This window comes from Melopsittacus undulatus, chromosome 5, assembly GCF_012275295.1.
Source record: "Melopsittacus undulatus isolate bMelUnd1 chromosome 5, bMelUnd1.mat.Z, whole genome shotgun sequence".
NCBI classification, from domain to species: domain Eukaryota; kingdom Metazoa; phylum Chordata; class Aves; order Psittaciformes; family Psittaculidae; genus Melopsittacus; species Melopsittacus undulatus.
In genome coordinates, this window is record NC_047531.1 from 41767243 (window position 1) to 41785960 (window position 18718).

The window sequence follows — 18718 nt, forward strand, 5'->3', positions numbered from 1 at the left end:
TGACTCTAGAAACAACAGAATAAAAGAGAAAAGGTCAGCTCTGTGAAAACTTTGCCCTTCTTTTTCAGTTCCTGGGCACACATCCTTCCCTTGCAATTCCACATTCTGAAGTCCTAGCTGTTCATTGAAAATTAGGGTAACACAATAAAAACTCTGCTTTTCCAGCTGGAAACACTGAGTGGAATGGTGAGGTAGGAGATGTTGAAAGCTCTGAGTTATCTATACAGACAGAAGGGGAAAAGGAGGTAGAGGTGTGTTTGGCCTTGCAGAAGTTTTCAGTTTGTGCTGCAAATAATGCAAAACGTCTGCATAAATCATGTTAGGAGCCCTGTGTTTCATGATTCCCAGTACCTCCAAGCAGGAGGCCCATTGTGTGAGCCCACTGGAGAATATGCTGCTGCTGGGATCTGCAATATGCAGGCACAAATGATTATTCGAAGAATAAAGCAGGGGATGGTAGGAGCCATACCTGTCTTAACTCTTATAGCATCCTTTGGCCATGCCTAACTGTCCAGATGTTTAGCAGACAATCAGGACAGCCAGAAAAGCTGCCAGCTGAAGAACCAGCTTCAGTCCCTGCTGTCTGAGAGAGTATCTAAAGCTGAGTACAGCTGGCTGGGGAGTGCCTCCAACATTAATAGAATTACTTCAAGCAATGTATAGCATGGCTAAAGTTTTCCCCCTTCGATTGGGCTGGATGTCACATGCCTTCTCTCTGTTCATTCTGGTGTTAACTCTTTATTTCCTTAGGGAGAAATCAAATCACTTCATCAACATGTAGTTGAGTACTCCAGAGTCCAGAACCATTCAGCAACATGACTTATAAGTTACTGCTCCATTGTGGAATGTGGCAACTCAGTTTGAGCCTAATCAACATGCATACCTTCAAACACCTTCACTTGTGTCTTGCTTTGAAACTTCATTATACTACAGAAGTTAGCTGTGTCCCATTGAAGAATCTAGAAAGTACAACAGCACAAAGCTATACAACAGTGTGTAGTGTCACAAAATGGAAACCCTAAATATTAAGAAAATCTGCAAGATGTGAAGACCCATCTAAAGTCTCTTGCCAGAAATACCTAAGCATTGTTAAATGTTGCTCACATCTTGGCATAGCACAGAGAAGTCTTTACCCATCACAGTGTGGAAATTACTGCCACATTGCTAGTTCACATGAAACAATCTAGAAATGCTGGTAGGTGTCACTATGCTCCTGCACCTTAGAATAAGGTCAGACTTTTATCTTGGAGATGTCACAGCTCAGTGTACCTGAAACTCCAACTGTCTGGAGGAAGATGGGAGGTTAGATGGCCCAGCTCTCTGGAGTAGGATGATGACATTGCCTGGAGATTAAAGAAGATGTGAATTTGAATTAGGAAAAGGTGGGTTGATGGAGAGAATTTGTTTGAGAAGACCCAAAAACAAGAAGAGGAGACTTCAGTAAGTAGCACTAGGTGAATGTTGTGGTTTAAGCCCAGTTTTAATAATGGTAAGGGAAATAACAAAGGGAGAGAATATAAAACTAGAAAGGGAAAAGGAAAACAATAAACACAAGTGATACACATTACAATTGCTCACCGCCTGCTGACCTATACCCAATGAGACCTGAGCAGGTAACTGAGCGGGTAACTCCCCCCAGTTTATATACTGGGCATGATGTGCTGCGGTATGGAATACCTCTTTGGCTAGTTTGGGTCAGGTGTCCTGTCTCTGCTTCCTCCTGACTTACTGTATCACTCCTTGCTGGCAGAGCATGAGACTGAAAAGTCCTTGATCAGGGTAAGTATAACTTAGCATCAATCAGAAACATGGGTGTGTTATCAGCACTGTTCTCAGACCAAAGTTGAAAACACAGCACTGAGCCAGCTACTGAGATGGAGAAAATTAACTGTTACAGCTGAACCCAGGACAGTGAATGAGATTAGAAGGACCAGAAGCTAGGGGTGTGTCAGCTTCATTGTTTTACGTGAGAAAGCACTAGTAATCCAGTAATGAATATACCAGCCCAAACTTGATCTTGATCCCATAGCAATAGTAGGGTGTCCTGCTTCAAATTAATTGCTTTTTCCTGCAGCATCATCTGAGAGTGAGCACAGACCCTGCTGTGAATCCTCCAACTTTGTTCCTGTCAGTCCAAGGCCCATCTCAGTGAACTATCAACGATGAAAGAGTTTTCCTGCAGGCAAGGTAGAGGATAGTGCCTTTACTGCAGAACAGAGGAGTTATTTCTGACACACCAAGAGGTAACCTATCCTTGCTTCGGACTCCAGCTAATATTCCTCTGTTTAGCCCCAGGCCAGAGAGCCTTGGATGAGGGTGGGGTGGTGGCCAAGGGACAAGTCAAGATATATAGCAGGACAACAGAGGACACCAGGGTCCTCAGTTTCATTTAACATGAGTCTCTGCATCTCTAACCCAGTGCAGCTTGTCTCAGAGAGGTGGGTACAGTAGGTGTGATTCTCTTTTAGGTTGTGAGGAATGCCTTGGTGATTAATAACATTAAGTCAGCACTAGCAAGAGTATGAGATGCGTATGCAACCTGTTGAGTTTTGAACACATCTTAGACACTGTTGGGCCTACTCCTGTTCCATCATCCTATCTCAAAGCAATATTGGCAAGTGCCCACTGGCTCCTGACAGAGCAGTGGGTACCTGCACAGTGATGTTCTGCCTTATTTTCCCTTTTCTCCCTATAGTTACAGTATTGACTCTCTGACTCTTACCCCAAAACTAAAGTTTTCATTTGCTATTCTGTGTAATTATCTGTTTTTCTGTCCAGCTTCTTGCTTGTTTGCTCCTCCTTCTCAGAAGGGCTAATCAGTCTTGCTAGAAGTCCCAGAAGAGAAAGACAGCAACAGCGGGTTCCTGGAACTGAAATACTAGGGAAGAGAAGAACAAAGTGAGAAGATGTAATACTGTCTTGCCTGACACACTTCCAGGCTCCAGCCCTCTTCAGCTCTTTCTAGGCCAAATGTAGTTTCTGAGTATTCAGTAGCCCTGTTTGAAGCATAAGCAGCTACACTGCTGTTCTGGGAGAGGAAGTAAGATCCTCTGGGATCTTCCTCTCCTCTGGGAAAGGAAGTAAGATCTTGGAGGCAGCTGAAAGCAGAGACAGTATTCTGTGGAGGCTGTAACAACTCCTGCTGGAGTAAACAGGGTCCTGTGTCCCTGCCCTGGTACAAATTAATATGGGCTGGAGGGGTGAACCAGAAATGTGCCCATTTGCTCAGCAGCAATCCTAGTCCATTAAGCAAGAACTTTTCAGTGGTGATGGTCCTGTAATGTGCAGTGCTATCTCTAAGGGAGCAAGTGAACACCTGATAAATCAGAAATGATGAACAAGGCAGAGTGAGAGATGATGCAACCCACTTTCTTCTTCCCCTTCAGATGCTCTCCTTATCACTACTAGTGCTGTCAGAACAAATGGCCTCTTCTGTGCCAAACCCCTCCATGTTTCTTCCATGAACCGAATCTGATTTCCATTGCTGCAAATATTTAATACATTTGTGATTAAACAATTAAATTTCTGCTCATAGAAAGACCAAGGGGTCAGCACCAGGGTGAGGGGAAAAAAACTATGTGAGCTAGAGGGCAGTGCTGGAATACATCTAGGCTAAAAGCTGCTGAAAGGGCAAGTAGCAGGGGACTGGACTGCCATGACCTTGAAGCCCCTTTCTGTCCTGGTTTCCAAGTACCAGCATGTGAGAGAGGAACTGAGAGCAAACAGGGAGAGGAGACGTGCTTAGAAAATCCCCCTTGTATTTGCAAGGGCCTGGAGTGTGTCTTTGCATTTCTTAATGATAATCTGTTTCTTATTACTGCAATGCGATTTCCAAGGACGCTCTGTACTGACCTGAAGTAATGCTGTGTGCAGCTGTGGGAATGATGTCAGTGTCTTGCTCTTCAATGGGCATGTTCTGGGGGCTGTAGCCAGACTCCGGGAGCTGTTTGCAACGAGAAGAGCATATCCCTCCAGCCAACACCCTGGTAAAGGGTGCCAGCTACCCGCGTACACCAGGAGGTGGCAGCCATGCCCAGTTTTCCACACTGAACCGATAACAAACCCATCCCGTTTACCCGTTTCCCTCAGTCATCAAAGACCGAGTCCATACCTCACTCTCCTGCAGGGTTTCAGCTTTCACAGAATGGGTACTTTCTATATCCCAGCCCATGCTAAACCACATCAGTTGTCATAAGACTGGATGCATCCTGAGGATCTAATTGACTAGAGGTCATGCAGGTGGCTGCCTGCACACACACAGGATGATGCTCAGTGAAGATGAAGGAGCTACACCCAGCCCATGGGCAGGATGGCTTTCAGCAGCCTCGGGGTTTCATAAATGTGTGATGATAGTATCAGTGTATAGAGTTTAACCATGCAAAAAGCACCCAAAACATTACACACCCAGTCACAGGGACAGGCCTGGCAAAAGCTCATGTTTGTGCCAGATTTGCTGGGAAATCTTTTGTATCCTGTCATTAATTGTGGCTATAATGCTTAGGGTGTACATAACAAGAGAAAGAGGAGGCAGGTACACTCATGGGAAGCAAGGCTGGGGTGACAGCAATAACGTTATTCGGATGTGCCTGTGTCTTGCTCATCACTGCAAACTGTGGCATGTTGGACCAAGTGAGACTGTGGCTTTCAGCTGGTACCATAGGGCCCTGTTCTGGTTGTTCCCCCCAGTCTCAGGAAGAAACACACTCCCCAAAATCACAGGTGCCCCCTTCCCACAGCTCAGGCAATGGGGTCTGAGGTGTGTTTGCCACAGTTCACTTGAGGGATTAGCTCTTTCACAGGTGCTTGTAAAGGAAGGAGACACCTAGAACAGCACAATCACTGTTGCCATAAGGGAGTATAAACATAAGTGATATTCAAGAGTATTATAAGCGTTAGAGAAATGCTCCCCATATACAGTTGACAAAGCAAGTAAAAAAATCTTAGGCTGAAAAAGCAGTGTTACTACATAGCAGTCATCCTCCAGGGAGTTATTCTTGGCAGAGACACCTAAAGCATTTGAGGTTGAATTAATTAATAATGCCAATTCAAACATTGGTGACACATAACTGGAATTTGTATTTGAGAACAGAGAAAATGCAGTTGAAAAGTAACTGTAGCAGAAGAGCTGAATTCCTACAGTCAAATCACAAAGATTAGCTAAGCAGTCCACTCTGAATTTAATCCACCTTAGATTCAGACGAAGCAACCTGGGATGTATTCTGAATGCAGCATGTTTCTTTGCATTTGCTCATTGCATTTATCCTCCTGTTTAATGTCACCAGCTGTCACGTTTCAACAAGTATCTTCAACTCAGTGTTTGTCAGCATTTAAGCAAAAGCCAGGATCTCAACTGCTTTTTTAGAGAATGCTACTTTTACTGGTAGGTCTCCAACAGTGTCACTGAGAAGGACAATGCTGTTTTTCAAGGGAATACCAAAACTTGGAAGGCAGGGATCCCTTTCTCATCTCTGCTTCTCTTCTTGCTTTGCAAAGTATGTTGAGTAAGCACTGCCATGTTCACATTGGTCCATTACTGATCATGAATGTGGATGATAGGCTTGCAGTCAATGAAGGAAGCATCTTGAACAAGTTTAGAACCTGCATGACAGGTTTTTGGTAGTATTTCCCAAAGGTACCTATTGCCTGAATACTTCATTTGCCTTGAGCTGCTGTGTGACACTGTCAACGAGTTCAAAGTTGCAAGTGAAAAGAATAAAGACAGGTCAAGAGGATATTGCCAGGTTTCCTCTCCAGAAATCAGAAAGGACAGATGACACCTTAACCCTTTGTGTCATCTTTTACTTCCCTCACCCACATAGTGTCAGAGCAAAACCAAAATCAGATGCTCATTTGCAAGACCTTTATTTATATAAATAATATCCATCTTATCAAACAAATATACAACACCATGCTTGCAAATTAATGCTTTGCAAAGAACTCTCGTTGCTATTTCTGGTTGAAATTCCTCAAGCTGACAGTGCCTCAGGAGCCTCAAGGTGTAGGAAGTTTGTGATGAACCCAGTTGTGACATCTCCTAGCAGGAGCAGGCAAAGCAGAGCTCTCTGCTGTCCTCGTGGCCTATCACCAGAGGAGGTGTTTTGAGGAGCAACACAAGAGCCTACAGCCTTAGCCAGAAAGGACCAGGATGGAGGAATGAACCCGCCACCATTATGAACGAAATGACAGAGCAGAGCACCCCCAGAAGGTGGGACACACTTAGCCTTGGCAAAGCCTCACGAGGTTAGGACAACCTCCTGCAGAGGACAATCTGCCTGTAGTTTAGCTAGTGGAAAGCTGCTGGTGAGCAGTTGTATACTATGAACCCATGGCTTCAGCCTGGCAGACCGTGGCCGCACGATCAGGTGCGAATGCGGCCCCCTAGTGGAAACACGGCGATTGACAGCCAGAAGGATGCCTCGGTTTTGCCCTCCGCAGAAGATAGCTATCTTCAGGTTGTATAGTTTTGCTCATGCTGAATGTTTTTTCTAGTCAGCTCTCAGTGCAGTCACCACCTATCCATATCTGGTCATATTATGGGCACTAGAAGGCCTGAAAGAACAGAAGACTATGAAACTATTAAGGTGCCTCTGGCAGAGGACAGTTGGCTAAGGAGGGAATCTATTGCAGGTTTGATTTAGGAGGAAAAGCTCAGTGCATGAGTAGTGGTGTTCCTCCCTGAGGTATGAGGAGATACAGATGGTGACTTATGTGGATGCCAATACAGCATCTAAAAATGCCAGGGCCTCAGCCTACATGAGAAATTAAGTCTGAGGGTAAGACAATATAGAAATAAAGCGTGTTTTCTGGTAGAGGTATGTTGGAAAAACGTTGCACAGTTGAAGTGCCTTGATGCTCCTTTCCTGCTGGGTGGGAGGTCTACACACTGATCAGTACTGACCCCAGGCTGCCATGGCTCTCAACATAGTTAATAGGATTTGAGTGGACTTCCTATTTTTGTGTGTAAAATGTCTTGTTGGACATCCAGAATTGCAGCTTGCACTTGGCAATGTTGGACTGGACTTTCCTTTTAGGCTTTTATTGTCTAGTTTCAGCCTCTTCTACATTGGCAAAAGCTCATGTTTGATGGCAAAAGCTCATGTTTGAGGGCACAAATACTGGACCTACAGCTACTGAAGCTCCCTCCTTTCTGGGCAGGGGGCACTACAGGGCCTGGGCCACCATGCAATCCACTTAGAAGACCTGCTGTCTTCAAGTGATGTTTTCAAACTAAGATATCTGGGCTGTCCAGGACTCAGTTCAATACTCTCAGTGGAGCTTTCCAATAACTGGCCAGTTTTGCTATACCACTTAAATGATGATGGTTTTTCAACTTCCTACCACATCTAGAAGGACAAATAAACAATTTCACAGTACAGGACACAGAGCAGCTCAGTGAAGCGCCACTCTAAGAGCCAAGAGATGTGCTCCCTGAAGCCCTCATGGAACGTGCAGATCAGTGCAATGCCAGTGAGAACACCGTCACTCAAACAGCTCTTCAGGCTGTCTGCCCCAACCTGGGCAAGGCTAAACCCAGAACTCCATTTAGTGGACTACCTGAATTAGCTCTGCAGGGACTGAGGGGGTTCAAATTGCTCTCTGGTAATGTCACTGCAGTCCTGGCTATTCCCACCTAGCAATGGATGAGGCGTGAGCCTGGGGAATGTGTCTGCAGAAGATCAGCCTAATTCTCCTTCGAAATGAAAAAGTAAGGATATCTTTTCTCTAGAAACAGGGCTGGAAGGAAGAGAGATGTAGAGAGGAAAGAAGAGAAAGATCTGTTGTAAGGGAGAGAGCTGGAAATCAAAGAACAAGTGTTTGTGAAGACTTCTGGTTGCCGATGACTTCCACTTCAAAGTCCCAGAGTTTTAAAAGCATCTCGTAAATCATCTACTTCGTACAGTGGCTGCAGGACAAAATATAAATGGTAGGTCAGTCGTCAAGTGAACAGGGACATATGAAGATGGGGAAGGAGGAAGGAATGGCAGGAGATAGGATGTGAAGTGGAGGAAGGGGAAGAGAATGTAGAGATATTGAAAAAGTTGGGTGAGGGATGTGGAAAGTGAAGACATAAGAAAGAATGGAATAGCATATGACAGAGATGGGCAGGTAAAGCAGAAAGGAACTATAGTGAGGAAAAGAGGAAGGGAAGAGGTACCAGAAGGAGAAATTGCTCTCACCAGTAGGATCCGTCGAAGTTTCCTGGACAGATGGACAGAATTTTCATGCAGTCCTTCCCAGGCTTTGAAGGTCTTTTCTCTGTTCTCCACAAATGTGTTCCAGCAGTAGAAGTAATCTATGCAAGGCACAGGGAGTTACTCAAGGAGTCCTCAAGACTGCCCCAGAGAGGACGCTGACCTCTCTTAGGATCACTGAATCATCATGTCTGTGTTCCCTGGCTCTTTGTCCTAGCTTCTCCCACCCTCCTGGTTCTCACTAACACACCACACACCCACCTCACCCCCCGGTCTGTTCTCTCTTTCTCTCCTGCATGTCTCACCTTTGAAGGTCATGATGGCGATTTGGGCCCCTGCCTTGTGCAAACGCCTCAGCCCCTCAGGCTCTGCCTTGCGGTCCTCGCAGAAGTAGAGGCGTGCAGTGAAGATGCGGAGGGTCAGGTTGGGGTAGGCGCGCAGGAAGTTGGCCACGTGGCGGGCACAGTCGTAGCAGGGGCTCCAGGAGGTGAACCAGGTGATACGGTAGCAGCGGGCCGGGTCCAGGTCCCAGGCTGAGATGTAGCGCAGGAAGAGCACCTCCACGTGACAGCCCATCTTCATGAAACAGGGAGAGTGGCAAGGCGTGAGGTGGGGGGAGCAGGACAAAATAGGGGTGAGGAGGGAGGTGTGAGCTGTATGAGGTGTGAGGGGAGGACTAAAGGTGGGGGCAAGGTCCTGGGGTCAGCACACAGAGGGAGAAGGCACAGTGGTACAAGTGGAAGGCTGGTTAGGAAAACACAGGAATGCACTGATATGTCGGGACCTACAAGAGGAATGTGTGGGAGCTAAGCAGAGAAGTAGATAGACTCGCAAAGCAGCAGGGAGTATGGCTGTCTTGCTGGTAACACACCTGGGGGTTGCATAAAGTACAGATGTACCTGGAGTCTAAGTGTCTCAAACAGTATATATCAGTCCAGTCATGAACATGTGCCAGCACTGCTGTCACAGCCCTCCTTCCCCTGCAGTGCCAGGCAAACTGGAGCTGCATGCTCCTCTGCATGGGTGTAAGAACAGGATGCCAAGGTGCTCCCTGTACCTGATTGCGCAGGTATCCAAAGTCCAGGGAGCATGATGTAGCACTGTCACGGCGCTTTACAACATAGCAGAGGTAGGTTTCACGACGGCCCTTGGCCCAGCGCAGGTTCTTGAAGTTGTAGAGAAAGAGTTTCCTCTTCATCAGGAGGCTGCAGGATAAGAGAGAATTTACATTACCTCACTCTGGAACAAGCAGTTGGCTATGTCTTTGTTGAGAGCTCAGCACTAAAAATATCTTCCTCACGTCCAGGCCTCTTAGTATGAGAAGAGTATCAGTAATTTGCATGAAGTGTGTTATGGAAGGGGTGCAGACGTGACTGTGGGGATGAAGCAGTTGACCTTGTGAGGGGAAACAGTAAGTGAATTAGTAGTGATTACTCAAACAGCAACTATGGCTGGGTAGAGTACAAAAATATTTGCAAATATCCAAAAGATGGACACCAATGAGGGAGAAGGTTGAATGTCTGAGAAGACCTGAGGAGATGAGAGGGTCTGGAATTCAGTCATCAAGAAACACTATTTTTGCTATATGAAACCCTGAGAGGCCACTGGAACAAGGGATGGATCAAATTAAAGCCTCATCTTTAGAGAAGACAGGACAGAATTTCTTCCCAGCATTTCTCTAAAGAAGAGCATGGTTGAAAGTGTGCAGGGCTAGGGGCTCAGCTAAGGTGCCATATACTAGCTGACAATACATAATGAGTTAGGGATGCTGTCACCTTTCCAGACTCAAGTACTATCCTCACATTAGACAAACATGAGATTTGGTGGGAGCCTGCTCAGATGCCCAGAGGTCCTGTTAGGGACAGGCAGCAGGAGCACAAGGGAGGATAAGGCAGTAATGATCGGTATCTAACAGTCTCAATGGCAAGTGGAGGTACAGAGGCAGCTGAGAACAGCTGTGTTCATTGAGGTGAGATATTTACTTCCCCCACAGCAATGCAAAACAGAAGTGTATGGATTAAAAATAAGCATGTCTTTTGTCATCTTTTCCCTCTGATAGGCTGGTGCTCAGCAGGGAGATGAGGTCAGTTTAAGTGAGACTGAGCTGGGTTTTCTAAGGGGTCTCCAGTGAGGTGTAGAGGAAGTGGAGTTTGGGCCTGTTAGGAATTTAAACCCGATTTAAAACTGAGGGTCTAAGCAAGGAAAAGTTTCTTATACAAACACTCTTCATCTGTTTGCCAATGTCACCATGAAGCCTCAGCACTGCAGAGCACTTTATCTTCAGCTAATAGGCATCCTCTTTGCTCCTCTCAGAGCACCCTCACACATGGCCAATGCACCATGGGTCTCATTCATACAATCACACACATCCTCTTGCCTTTTGCAGCCTAGTACACGTGCTTCGGTCTCCTCTAGCACTCCCTATCACATCTCACATCAAACCGCCAGAAGAACATTCTTCCCTCAAGCATGCTGTTACCCTGATTGTCCCACAGATAGGCACACATCCTCCTTCCTGCCATGTCACCCTCAGCAAAGATGCCTGTCCTGCTCAAGTGAGCAAGCACACATATACCGGCTTGTGCCACTCTTTATACAGATGTGATCCTAGACAGGTAGATCACTTGGGAGTTGAGGCATGTTTCCTGCTAGGAGAAAGTCCATTGAGAAGCCAGCTATGGAGAGTCCTGCACACACTCAGAGAGCAAAGCATCCTTACTAGGCATTTTATTCAGCCCAACAACAGCCTGAGGCAGTTCTTGGAGGTCTGTCCCATAAGCCACAGTCCTGCTCTGCTGGGCTTGCAGATTGGCTCAGGAGTTCATGTTGGGCGTGTGTTTTTCGTACTCGCTCTATGTTCTTCATCATCAGTTTTGAGTTATTTCTCACACTTAGAGCTGCCCCACTTCCTACCACCCTAGATTCATCCTATTTTTCTGTCTTTGTACAAACATTTGTGAGCATGTGTGGATATTCCCTAACACATGCACACACACATGTTGGTCCCCTCACAAAGCTGTCAACCAGTGGTTCACCTCAGGCTTTTCCCTCTGTGTTACTGCAGGGCTGTGGGGAAGACTGGCCTCTGTAACAGAGGTGCTGGAGAGGGGACACCCCTTCTATGTGTGACAGATCCTCTGGTTGTTCAGAGAGGATAATCCAGACAATCGTGCAAGGAATAAGCAGGTATGACAGCACAAAGGCTTGCAGAGCTCTTACCTGGTGTGTTTCACAACAGCAGAAAACAGAGCAGAGGAACTGTGAAAAATGTGATTGCTTACTGAGGAACCTTATAAAACCAGGTGAAAAATCATAACAATTATGCTGGTGTTTCATCAAATCCCACATGGAAAAATGCTTTTCAACACATAAAAAAAAATAGGGAAAACAGGCTTTCCTTTTTCTTTCATTTTCCTTTCAAAATGTTTCTGATTCTTCTTCTAATTTTCCCTTTTTGCACTTCCTCCCATTTCTCTATTCAAGGGGTTTGCCCCTGTGGAGCAGCACGTAGATGCAAATCAGGGTGAAAAACAAAAAGTTACCCCAGAAAAGTAAATGGTGATCACTTGGGTTATTTTTCGGTGTCAGAACAAAGTGAGAACATTTTGAATCACATAATCCATTTGTTCAACTAGAACTGTTCATTAACATCAGTTCCTGTTTTCCCTTCTCTCTGGAGTTCCCTGTCCCAAGGTTTTTTGCTAGGAAGGATTTCAGAATGTGGCTAGTGCAAGAAGAAGAATAATGAATGAACAGATGTTGCAGGGAGCGACTGAGCAGATGGGCAGCTAGGTTCAAACTGCTGGATACAGGTGCAACTCCTACAGCTGTAGCATAGCTCAAGGGAAAGCAGCAAGGACACAGGAACTGTGATTATACCTGGCACTGAAGCAGACTGAACAGAGACCTTCTTCTCAAATAAAAACTTGTGAAGCCAATGTTCAAACCAGAGTGAAAGCCACAGAGTGGGTGAATGATGTGCAGTTGTGGAGAGTGATAAGTGGTAATTAGCTTCCAGAATAATTGCAGTGCATGTAGGTGAGTCCAGTGCTGGAAAAGTCTGTGCTTACAAGGTTGTGACCAGCAGAAACAGAGTAAGAGAAACTGGTGCAAGAGAAAGAATAAATGGACAAAGAGAGAAGAATGGGCAGGTATTGAGGTGTTTAAGCAGAAGGTAGCCTCCGAATGTTCACCTTTCTGTTGGGTTTGGGGTTTTTTTTGGTTGTTTTTTTTTTTGTTTTGTTTCTAGAAAAGAAAAACAATGAAAAGGAACAGAGAATAGTCACAAAAAAGAGAAATGACAGAAAAGGAAAAGGGTACAGAGTGGCAGACAGTCAAAGAGAAAGAATGATAGAGGCACAGAGATGCAAGGTGCAAGAGCAGGACAGGGTGGGGATTTAGATCATTGAGTCAGATAGGGAAAGGGATGGTGAGCACCAAATGGAGAGCAGGTTAATTTGAAGAGAAAGACCCTCATTTCTTATATGAGCAAGAAACTGGAAGCACTCATTTTACCTGTCCATGGCTGCCAGGCTCTGTCTTAGGCGATAGGACTGCAGGGAGGCTGTCTTGCTGGCTCTGACTGTGCAGCCCTCTGGCTTGGTGTACAGAAATGTGGACTGCCACGTGTGTCCCCTCCCCATTCTCCTATCTAGCCCCTGCTGGGTTTGATCAGGGAGTGGCAGAGGGAGGAGTTATTGCAGTTCTGGAGCTGCACAAGATGAAGAGCAAAAGGTTGAGATGCAAAGAGGCATCAGTTCTGAAAGATGCTCAGCACCCATTGGTCACCTTCCCCTGATGCACTCCCTATTGGGCCCTGCTCACCTGCAAAATCATTCTGAATGAATATCAATAATATAACGAGGCAGGAAGTATTGTCTAGTGGTTAGAAGGGGACCTGGGAGCTCATGTACCACTAACATGAATGTGGGCAAAACTATCCCTCTGGGCCCCAGGTCATGCAGCTGTGCAGTGAAGACAGTGACCCTGTCCTGCCCCACTGTGGAGGGAGCTCAGCTGGAAGGACCTCAGGGAATGCCAAATAGTTGGAGGCTTCCCCCCTCCTTTGTGTCCCCCTTAAAGGCCACTGCAGCTGCTTGGCAGGATGGGGCAATGCTGGAGCTGAAGAGGACAGTGAGGGGGACCCAGTGTCTGTCCCCTCTTTGGCACCTGAACATGGCCACAGGCACCTGAGCTGTGTCAGCCCACAGGGAGAACCTGCACTGCAAAGCTGTGAGCAAAGGGTTGGTGGGGAATGACCCAGAGCCTGATCCTGCTGCTCCAGGGTGGCTGGCAGGACCCTCATCACCTGGTGCAAGCCGTCATGCCCAAGCTCGTACAGAGGATGCACACACTTTGCTCCACCAGCACTGCTCTCTGCCACCCCGGTGCCTGACTGGGCACCCAAACCCTCTGCAGGGCTGAAGGACAGCCAAGAGATGAGGCAGCGGCTTTGGCCAGGCAGGGTGCTGAAGAGGCAGACCAGGGATATTCTGCTTTGTTTCTGCCCCAAGCAGGGCTCAGTCAGTGCTATGGCTGAGGAACAGGGCTTTTGTTTACCTCATGCTAGGGTAGTTCTTCATTTCTTCTCTGCTTGATTTACTTGTTAATTTTACTGGTTTTCAGCATGCTAGGACTGTGTGAAACCAGTGTATGCAAAAACATGAAAAGGAGATGAGCTGCAGGAACACAGCAGATGAGTCTCTAGCTCAGCACTTTGAGTCTTTGAGAGCGGCTGGCATGGTACATGTTAGGGAAAAGAAAAGCGCTCCTGGATGGTCCAGGGCTTGGATATCCTGTTCTCTGGGGAAGTGCCCAGGCAGGGCACATGCTCACAGCATCCACATTTTGCATTCGTGTCAAGAGTTATGACAATTGTCTTCTTTGAGGATCTGGCTCCTTGTGTTTGACCCCAACTAGAAGAGCCTGCAATCCTTGTGAATCCCTGTCCTACTTAATAAAGTCAAAGAGGATGCTCCTGCTAATGAAACAGTGTCCCCTTTTAGCCTTTGCCCTAGCAGCACCTTGTGACAAATATCCGAAGTCAGACCAAGAGTCATTTTGTCTCCCTTCCATACTAGTTTTTTCATTTGATAATGCAAAGAGGATTTTGTTACAGATTACATTCAAAAACAAAAAAAGAGAAAAAAGAAAATAAACCCCCAGCACACCCCAGGAAATGTGCTTCTTAGAGATCACAACCATTTGCATTTCATCAGGTAAATGAAGATAGCTTCAGCTTTTGTTCGGGCTCCTGATTTCCATAGCCAAAAGCTTGCAGGAAATTTTACAGAAACTTTTCTGCTCCTAAAGGAACCAAGAAACATCTTCATGGCCAGCCCATAAATGAGATTTGTGCATAATGATTTTCTCAAAGGTTTAACATGTCAGGTCTCATAAAGCCTTTAACTAGTTCCTTCCTCTGGTCCTACCTGTAGTAGAATTTATTCTTCCACGTTTAAAACATCAGCTCTTCTCCTTGATTGTTGAGAGCCTCTTTGCCCCCCACAGAGATGAAAAAGAATGAACATATGATGGAATGAACAGATGAGCTATGTCACTCTTTGTCAAGGTCTCAAGTCTAAATACCGATGTAGGCTTTCTAATGCCCTTTGTTTAGACTGGTAACTTCCCCTACACTGGAGATGTGAGAGCATGAAGTCAGTGGCAGCAATTCTCTGCCTCTATTTCTAATCCCCAGAGCAGAAAGGCTTTGGCATGAATGTGTTTTATGTATGTGTCTTATAGCCAGTCTAGGGTGACATTTTGAGAGGGACCCTCAGCCCCCATGCAGTTCTGCTAAAGCAGGAGCTGCAGTCTCTTGCCAAGGCAAGATCTTGATCATTGCCAGATGTCATCTCTGCTGTAGTTATAAAAAAGGGAGTTTGGAAAACCATGGAAAAGTTGCTGATCCCTGGGCTAGCTGCTAGTCCAGCTTCCTCAGGCTGTAATTTTCCAAACCTTTAACATATGGTGGGACCATTTTGGCTGGGAGCTAATGCATGAGAAGAAATGCTGACTGCTCCACTTTCCCTTCCTTTCTGCTCAATGCAAACTTATGTGGAGAGGGAACTGGGGGTGGGAGAGAAAAATAATTACACTGAAGGTGTCTTCATCTCTGTTTCTGATCAAAGCCCAGGTCAGTAAAAGGCTAGTGGCAAAGGCTATGAAGGGTGCCTGTGCTGGTGTGTTTGGAGTGTTACCTAGTGAGAGACACTGCTCCAGCTTATCAGGATCACAAAAGGATGTTCTAGCATACCATAGCTCCAGGTTCCTTGTGCTCAGGGCTCTATTCCCTGTCTTCAAGTCAGAACAACAGAGAAAGGACAACAGGCTGAAAACCAGTGGTCAGGTGTAGAGGGGGAGAAGGAATATCACAATTACTGTTACTAAAGATTCAGAAAGCAAACTCAGAGAGCACAAATGCGGTGAATGATTAAACTTAATCACCTAGTCTCAAAGCAGAGAAGTCACTTGCTTAGTCAACAGGAAGTCGTGTGTTGGTGTGTGCCGATATAAATACATATTTATTTTTTCCATTCACCCTTTGCTCAGAAATCACATTTTGAAACAAGCACCGGCACCACCAGTTGGTGGGTTCTTAGGCTGAACACAAGAAAAGCAGACACCTGCTTCTCGCCTCGAGCGAAAACCTCAAGCAGAAAAACTTTCTCTGCTGAACAAGTGCTGATGCACCAGTGACACTGTCTTGCACAGGGACCTCGAGCAGGGGAGTGGTACAGCTCCTTGCAGATAGACACAGGCAAATAAATAAGCTGATGTGATTATTTATTATAAGAACATGTAATGTAATGTGCTTATTTCATATAAGCATATATTAAACATAAGGATAGCGGAGAGGAACTCTTCATCAATGACCGTAGTGACAGGACAAGGAGTGATGGGTTCAAACTTACACAGGGAAGTTCAGGTCAGATACAAAGAATAAGTTCTTTACTGTGAGGGTGGTGAGGCACTGGAACGGGTTGCCCAAAGAAGCGATAAATGCTCCATCCCTGGCAGTGTTCAAGGCCAGGTTCGACAGATCCTTGGGTGACATGGTTTAGTGTGACATGTCCCTGCCCATGGCAGCGGGTTGGAACTGGGTGATGTTAAGGTCCTTTCCAACCCAAACCATTCTATGATTCTATGATTAAAGTGTTTATTTATTATACACACATTGCTTATGTTCTCTGTTCATTCTGTAAAGATTCACCACCCTATTTTGAGCAAGTGGCAACACATAGGTAATGTGCTTGCTCAGGCACCTCTGACAGGTGCATCACTCCTGTTACTTCAGTCCTGGGTATAAAAAAACCCATCTGCACTAGATGTAGAGGCAGCCTGCTGTCTAGGACATGGGGCAAAAGGGCCTTGTCCCTAGAGCTGCTGACTCATCTTGTGACACAGCTGTGTATGCCATGACTGGGGAGAAGGTTTCAGCAGTTGCATGACAAAGCATTGCCTTTCGTGGTGGAGAATATGCAGCACCACAGAGATATATGAAAGCTGTGAGGGTGTGTATGGGGTCTGCCTGAGGTGGACATCAGGAGGGGGTGTGTGTGGTGGAGGGGTTGCAAATGCAAATCTAAAGCACTGTGGGGTGAATACCATTGAGGCTGCATTGAAGTTAGATGAGAGCAGGCATCCTAGGTCATGAGAGGGAAGTGGGAAGGAGAGAAGGCAGGAGTTCAGGATGTGTGGGAATGCTGCTGGCAAAGTGGGTTTATGAAACACGGGCCCCTGTGCTGTGCACTGCTTTGTGCTGCAGGATGGTATATAATGCTGCTGATGCAGAATTGAGGGCATCTGGTTGCTGGGCATGCACTACGATTGTATGTTATTATGTGTTTTACTAGTAATTTGGCTTTCCAGGCTTGCACTGCAATATCTTTACCTGGAGATTTGACTCGTGGTTTATTTTTGTTCCAAAGTTGAGCTTGTTTCAGTCCCAGGGGATAAGGCAAATTAGGGTGAAACTATTGAATTGACTACACACTTTTCAACCACAGTCCTGTGAGTGCCTCTCATTCCTGCCCTGTAGCTCTCTGCTAGCTCAGCCTAGGGCTCCTCATAGCAACTAATGATTCTTAATCCTATCCCTGTGACCCCCAGGTTTTTCCTCTCCTGGGCTGTATTAATTCTTCCCACCACATCTGTAGGCAGAAGCAGTCCCATCTCTTGCTACCAGTGACTGACACCTGCTTGGATCACCATAAGGAAGGGAGGAAAGGAGCTACGTTGGGTTGAGGAGTTCGAAGGCAGGTACAAAATGTGACCAAAGTCCAACTACTTGCACTAAATGTCCTCAAGCGCCTTGTCTAGCTCAAGGCTGTGACATGGTTTGCAGCTTATCTCATTTACGTTAAGAAAAACACAGATCAAAGTGGAATGTTCCTTCCCCATGCTGAGAGCCAGAGGTGGGGCAGCACCCACCAGAGCTGGTTGCACCTTGCTGCTTTCCAGAGCAGTGCATGCAGCCCCAGCCTCCAGCACACCCTGCCCATCAGGCTTGGGTTCTGACTCCGTGCTGCACAGACCTGGAGAACACCCTCTTTCTGCACAGGAGTTGCAGGCTGCGTTCTGGTGTTACTCCATTGTCATGCAGCTCAGCCTCCTGGTCTGCGTACTGCAGATACTGCTCCCAGCCACATCTTCTCCCTCCTTAATGGAAGTCACTGGCTCCATATCTCTGCAGTCATCTGCAAGTCACAGGGAGAAACTCAGTTTTGCACCGCAGTTTTTCACAATGAGGCTCACCTTCTAGCTGTGGTTATGGTTTCACTGACCAAAGTTGCCTGTTGTTAGCTCCTGTTTGTGCAGTTGCTGCAGCTCATGCTACTCAGTGCAAAGACCTTGCACGTGGCGCTTGGGTGGTAAATCCAGATTTTAATTTCCTTGTTGTCTTGGGAGAAGTCCTTTGTTGAAGAGGCTGGGATGGGACAGGAGTGCTTGGTAGCTCACTAAAGAGCAGCATGTTGTACGTTCCTTGTCTTGCTTTCACGTGTTGAGTTCTCTGCAGTTGTGCAAGCTTTCCTTGGCTGGAGGTCCTCATGAGCAATGTTCTTACATCTTACAAACTTTTCTTATCAACAAAGCAAGCATTTTCAGAAGATTCAAGATAGCCTTGCTGCTTCTTGTCTTTGTCCCTCCAGACTTCAGAGCTGCTTCTATGCTCTCACCACTGGCCACATCCAGAAGGTTGTGACCACTAACCTCTATTCCCTGATGTCAGAGTGTCAGACAGTAAAATCAGGGCCTGCCCCTGACATCCTGGGCTTCTTCCAGGGTGCCCAGTGCTCTTGTGAATGGGGGTGGAATGGGAGAGCTATCCTGAGGCCAATGAAGAGAGGGAAAAGGGGGAAAAAAGGATTTTCATTGCATGATGAGGATCTCCTCCTTTGCAGTGGTATCTCTGCTGTCTTCCTTTCTTGCTAGGGCATTGCCATGGCTGGCTGTGGTGACTGTTAGCTTCAATTCTTTCTTTAGCCATGGCCACATGGGAAGCTCCCAGATTTTTGCTGTAA

The 18718-nt window shown here is 46.3% G+C and overlaps 1 protein-coding gene across 1 annotated transcript; it reads right to left on the bottom strand.

Moving 5' to 3' along the window:
• Positions 1 to 7787: 7787 nt before the first annotated feature.
• Positions 7788 to 12715, bottom strand: AICDA (activation induced cytidine deaminase). Its single transcript, XM_013129384.2, has 5 exons — positions 12708 to 12715; positions 9250 to 9397; positions 8498 to 8768; positions 8178 to 8293; positions 7788 to 7903 (listed from the first exon to the last, which is right to left on the bottom strand). The coding sequence occupies exons 1-5, from the start codon at positions 12713 to 12715 to the stop codon at positions 7850 to 7852; spliced, it is 597 nt and encodes a 198-aa protein (XP_012984838.2). The 3' UTR covers positions 7788 to 7849.
• Between the last annotated feature and the right edge of the window lie 6003 nt (positions 12716 to 18718).

Coding starts and splice junctions, on each gene's coding strand:
- AICDA (XM_013129384.2), bottom strand. Junction 8,769..9,249: donor TTGGATACCTGCGCAATCAG/GTACAGGGAGCA, acceptor TGTTTCATGAAG/ATGGGCTGTCACGTGGAGGT. Junction 7,904..8,177: donor AACTTCGACGGATCCTACTG/GTGAGAGCAATT, acceptor TTTGTCCTGCAG/CCACTGTACGAAGTAGATGA.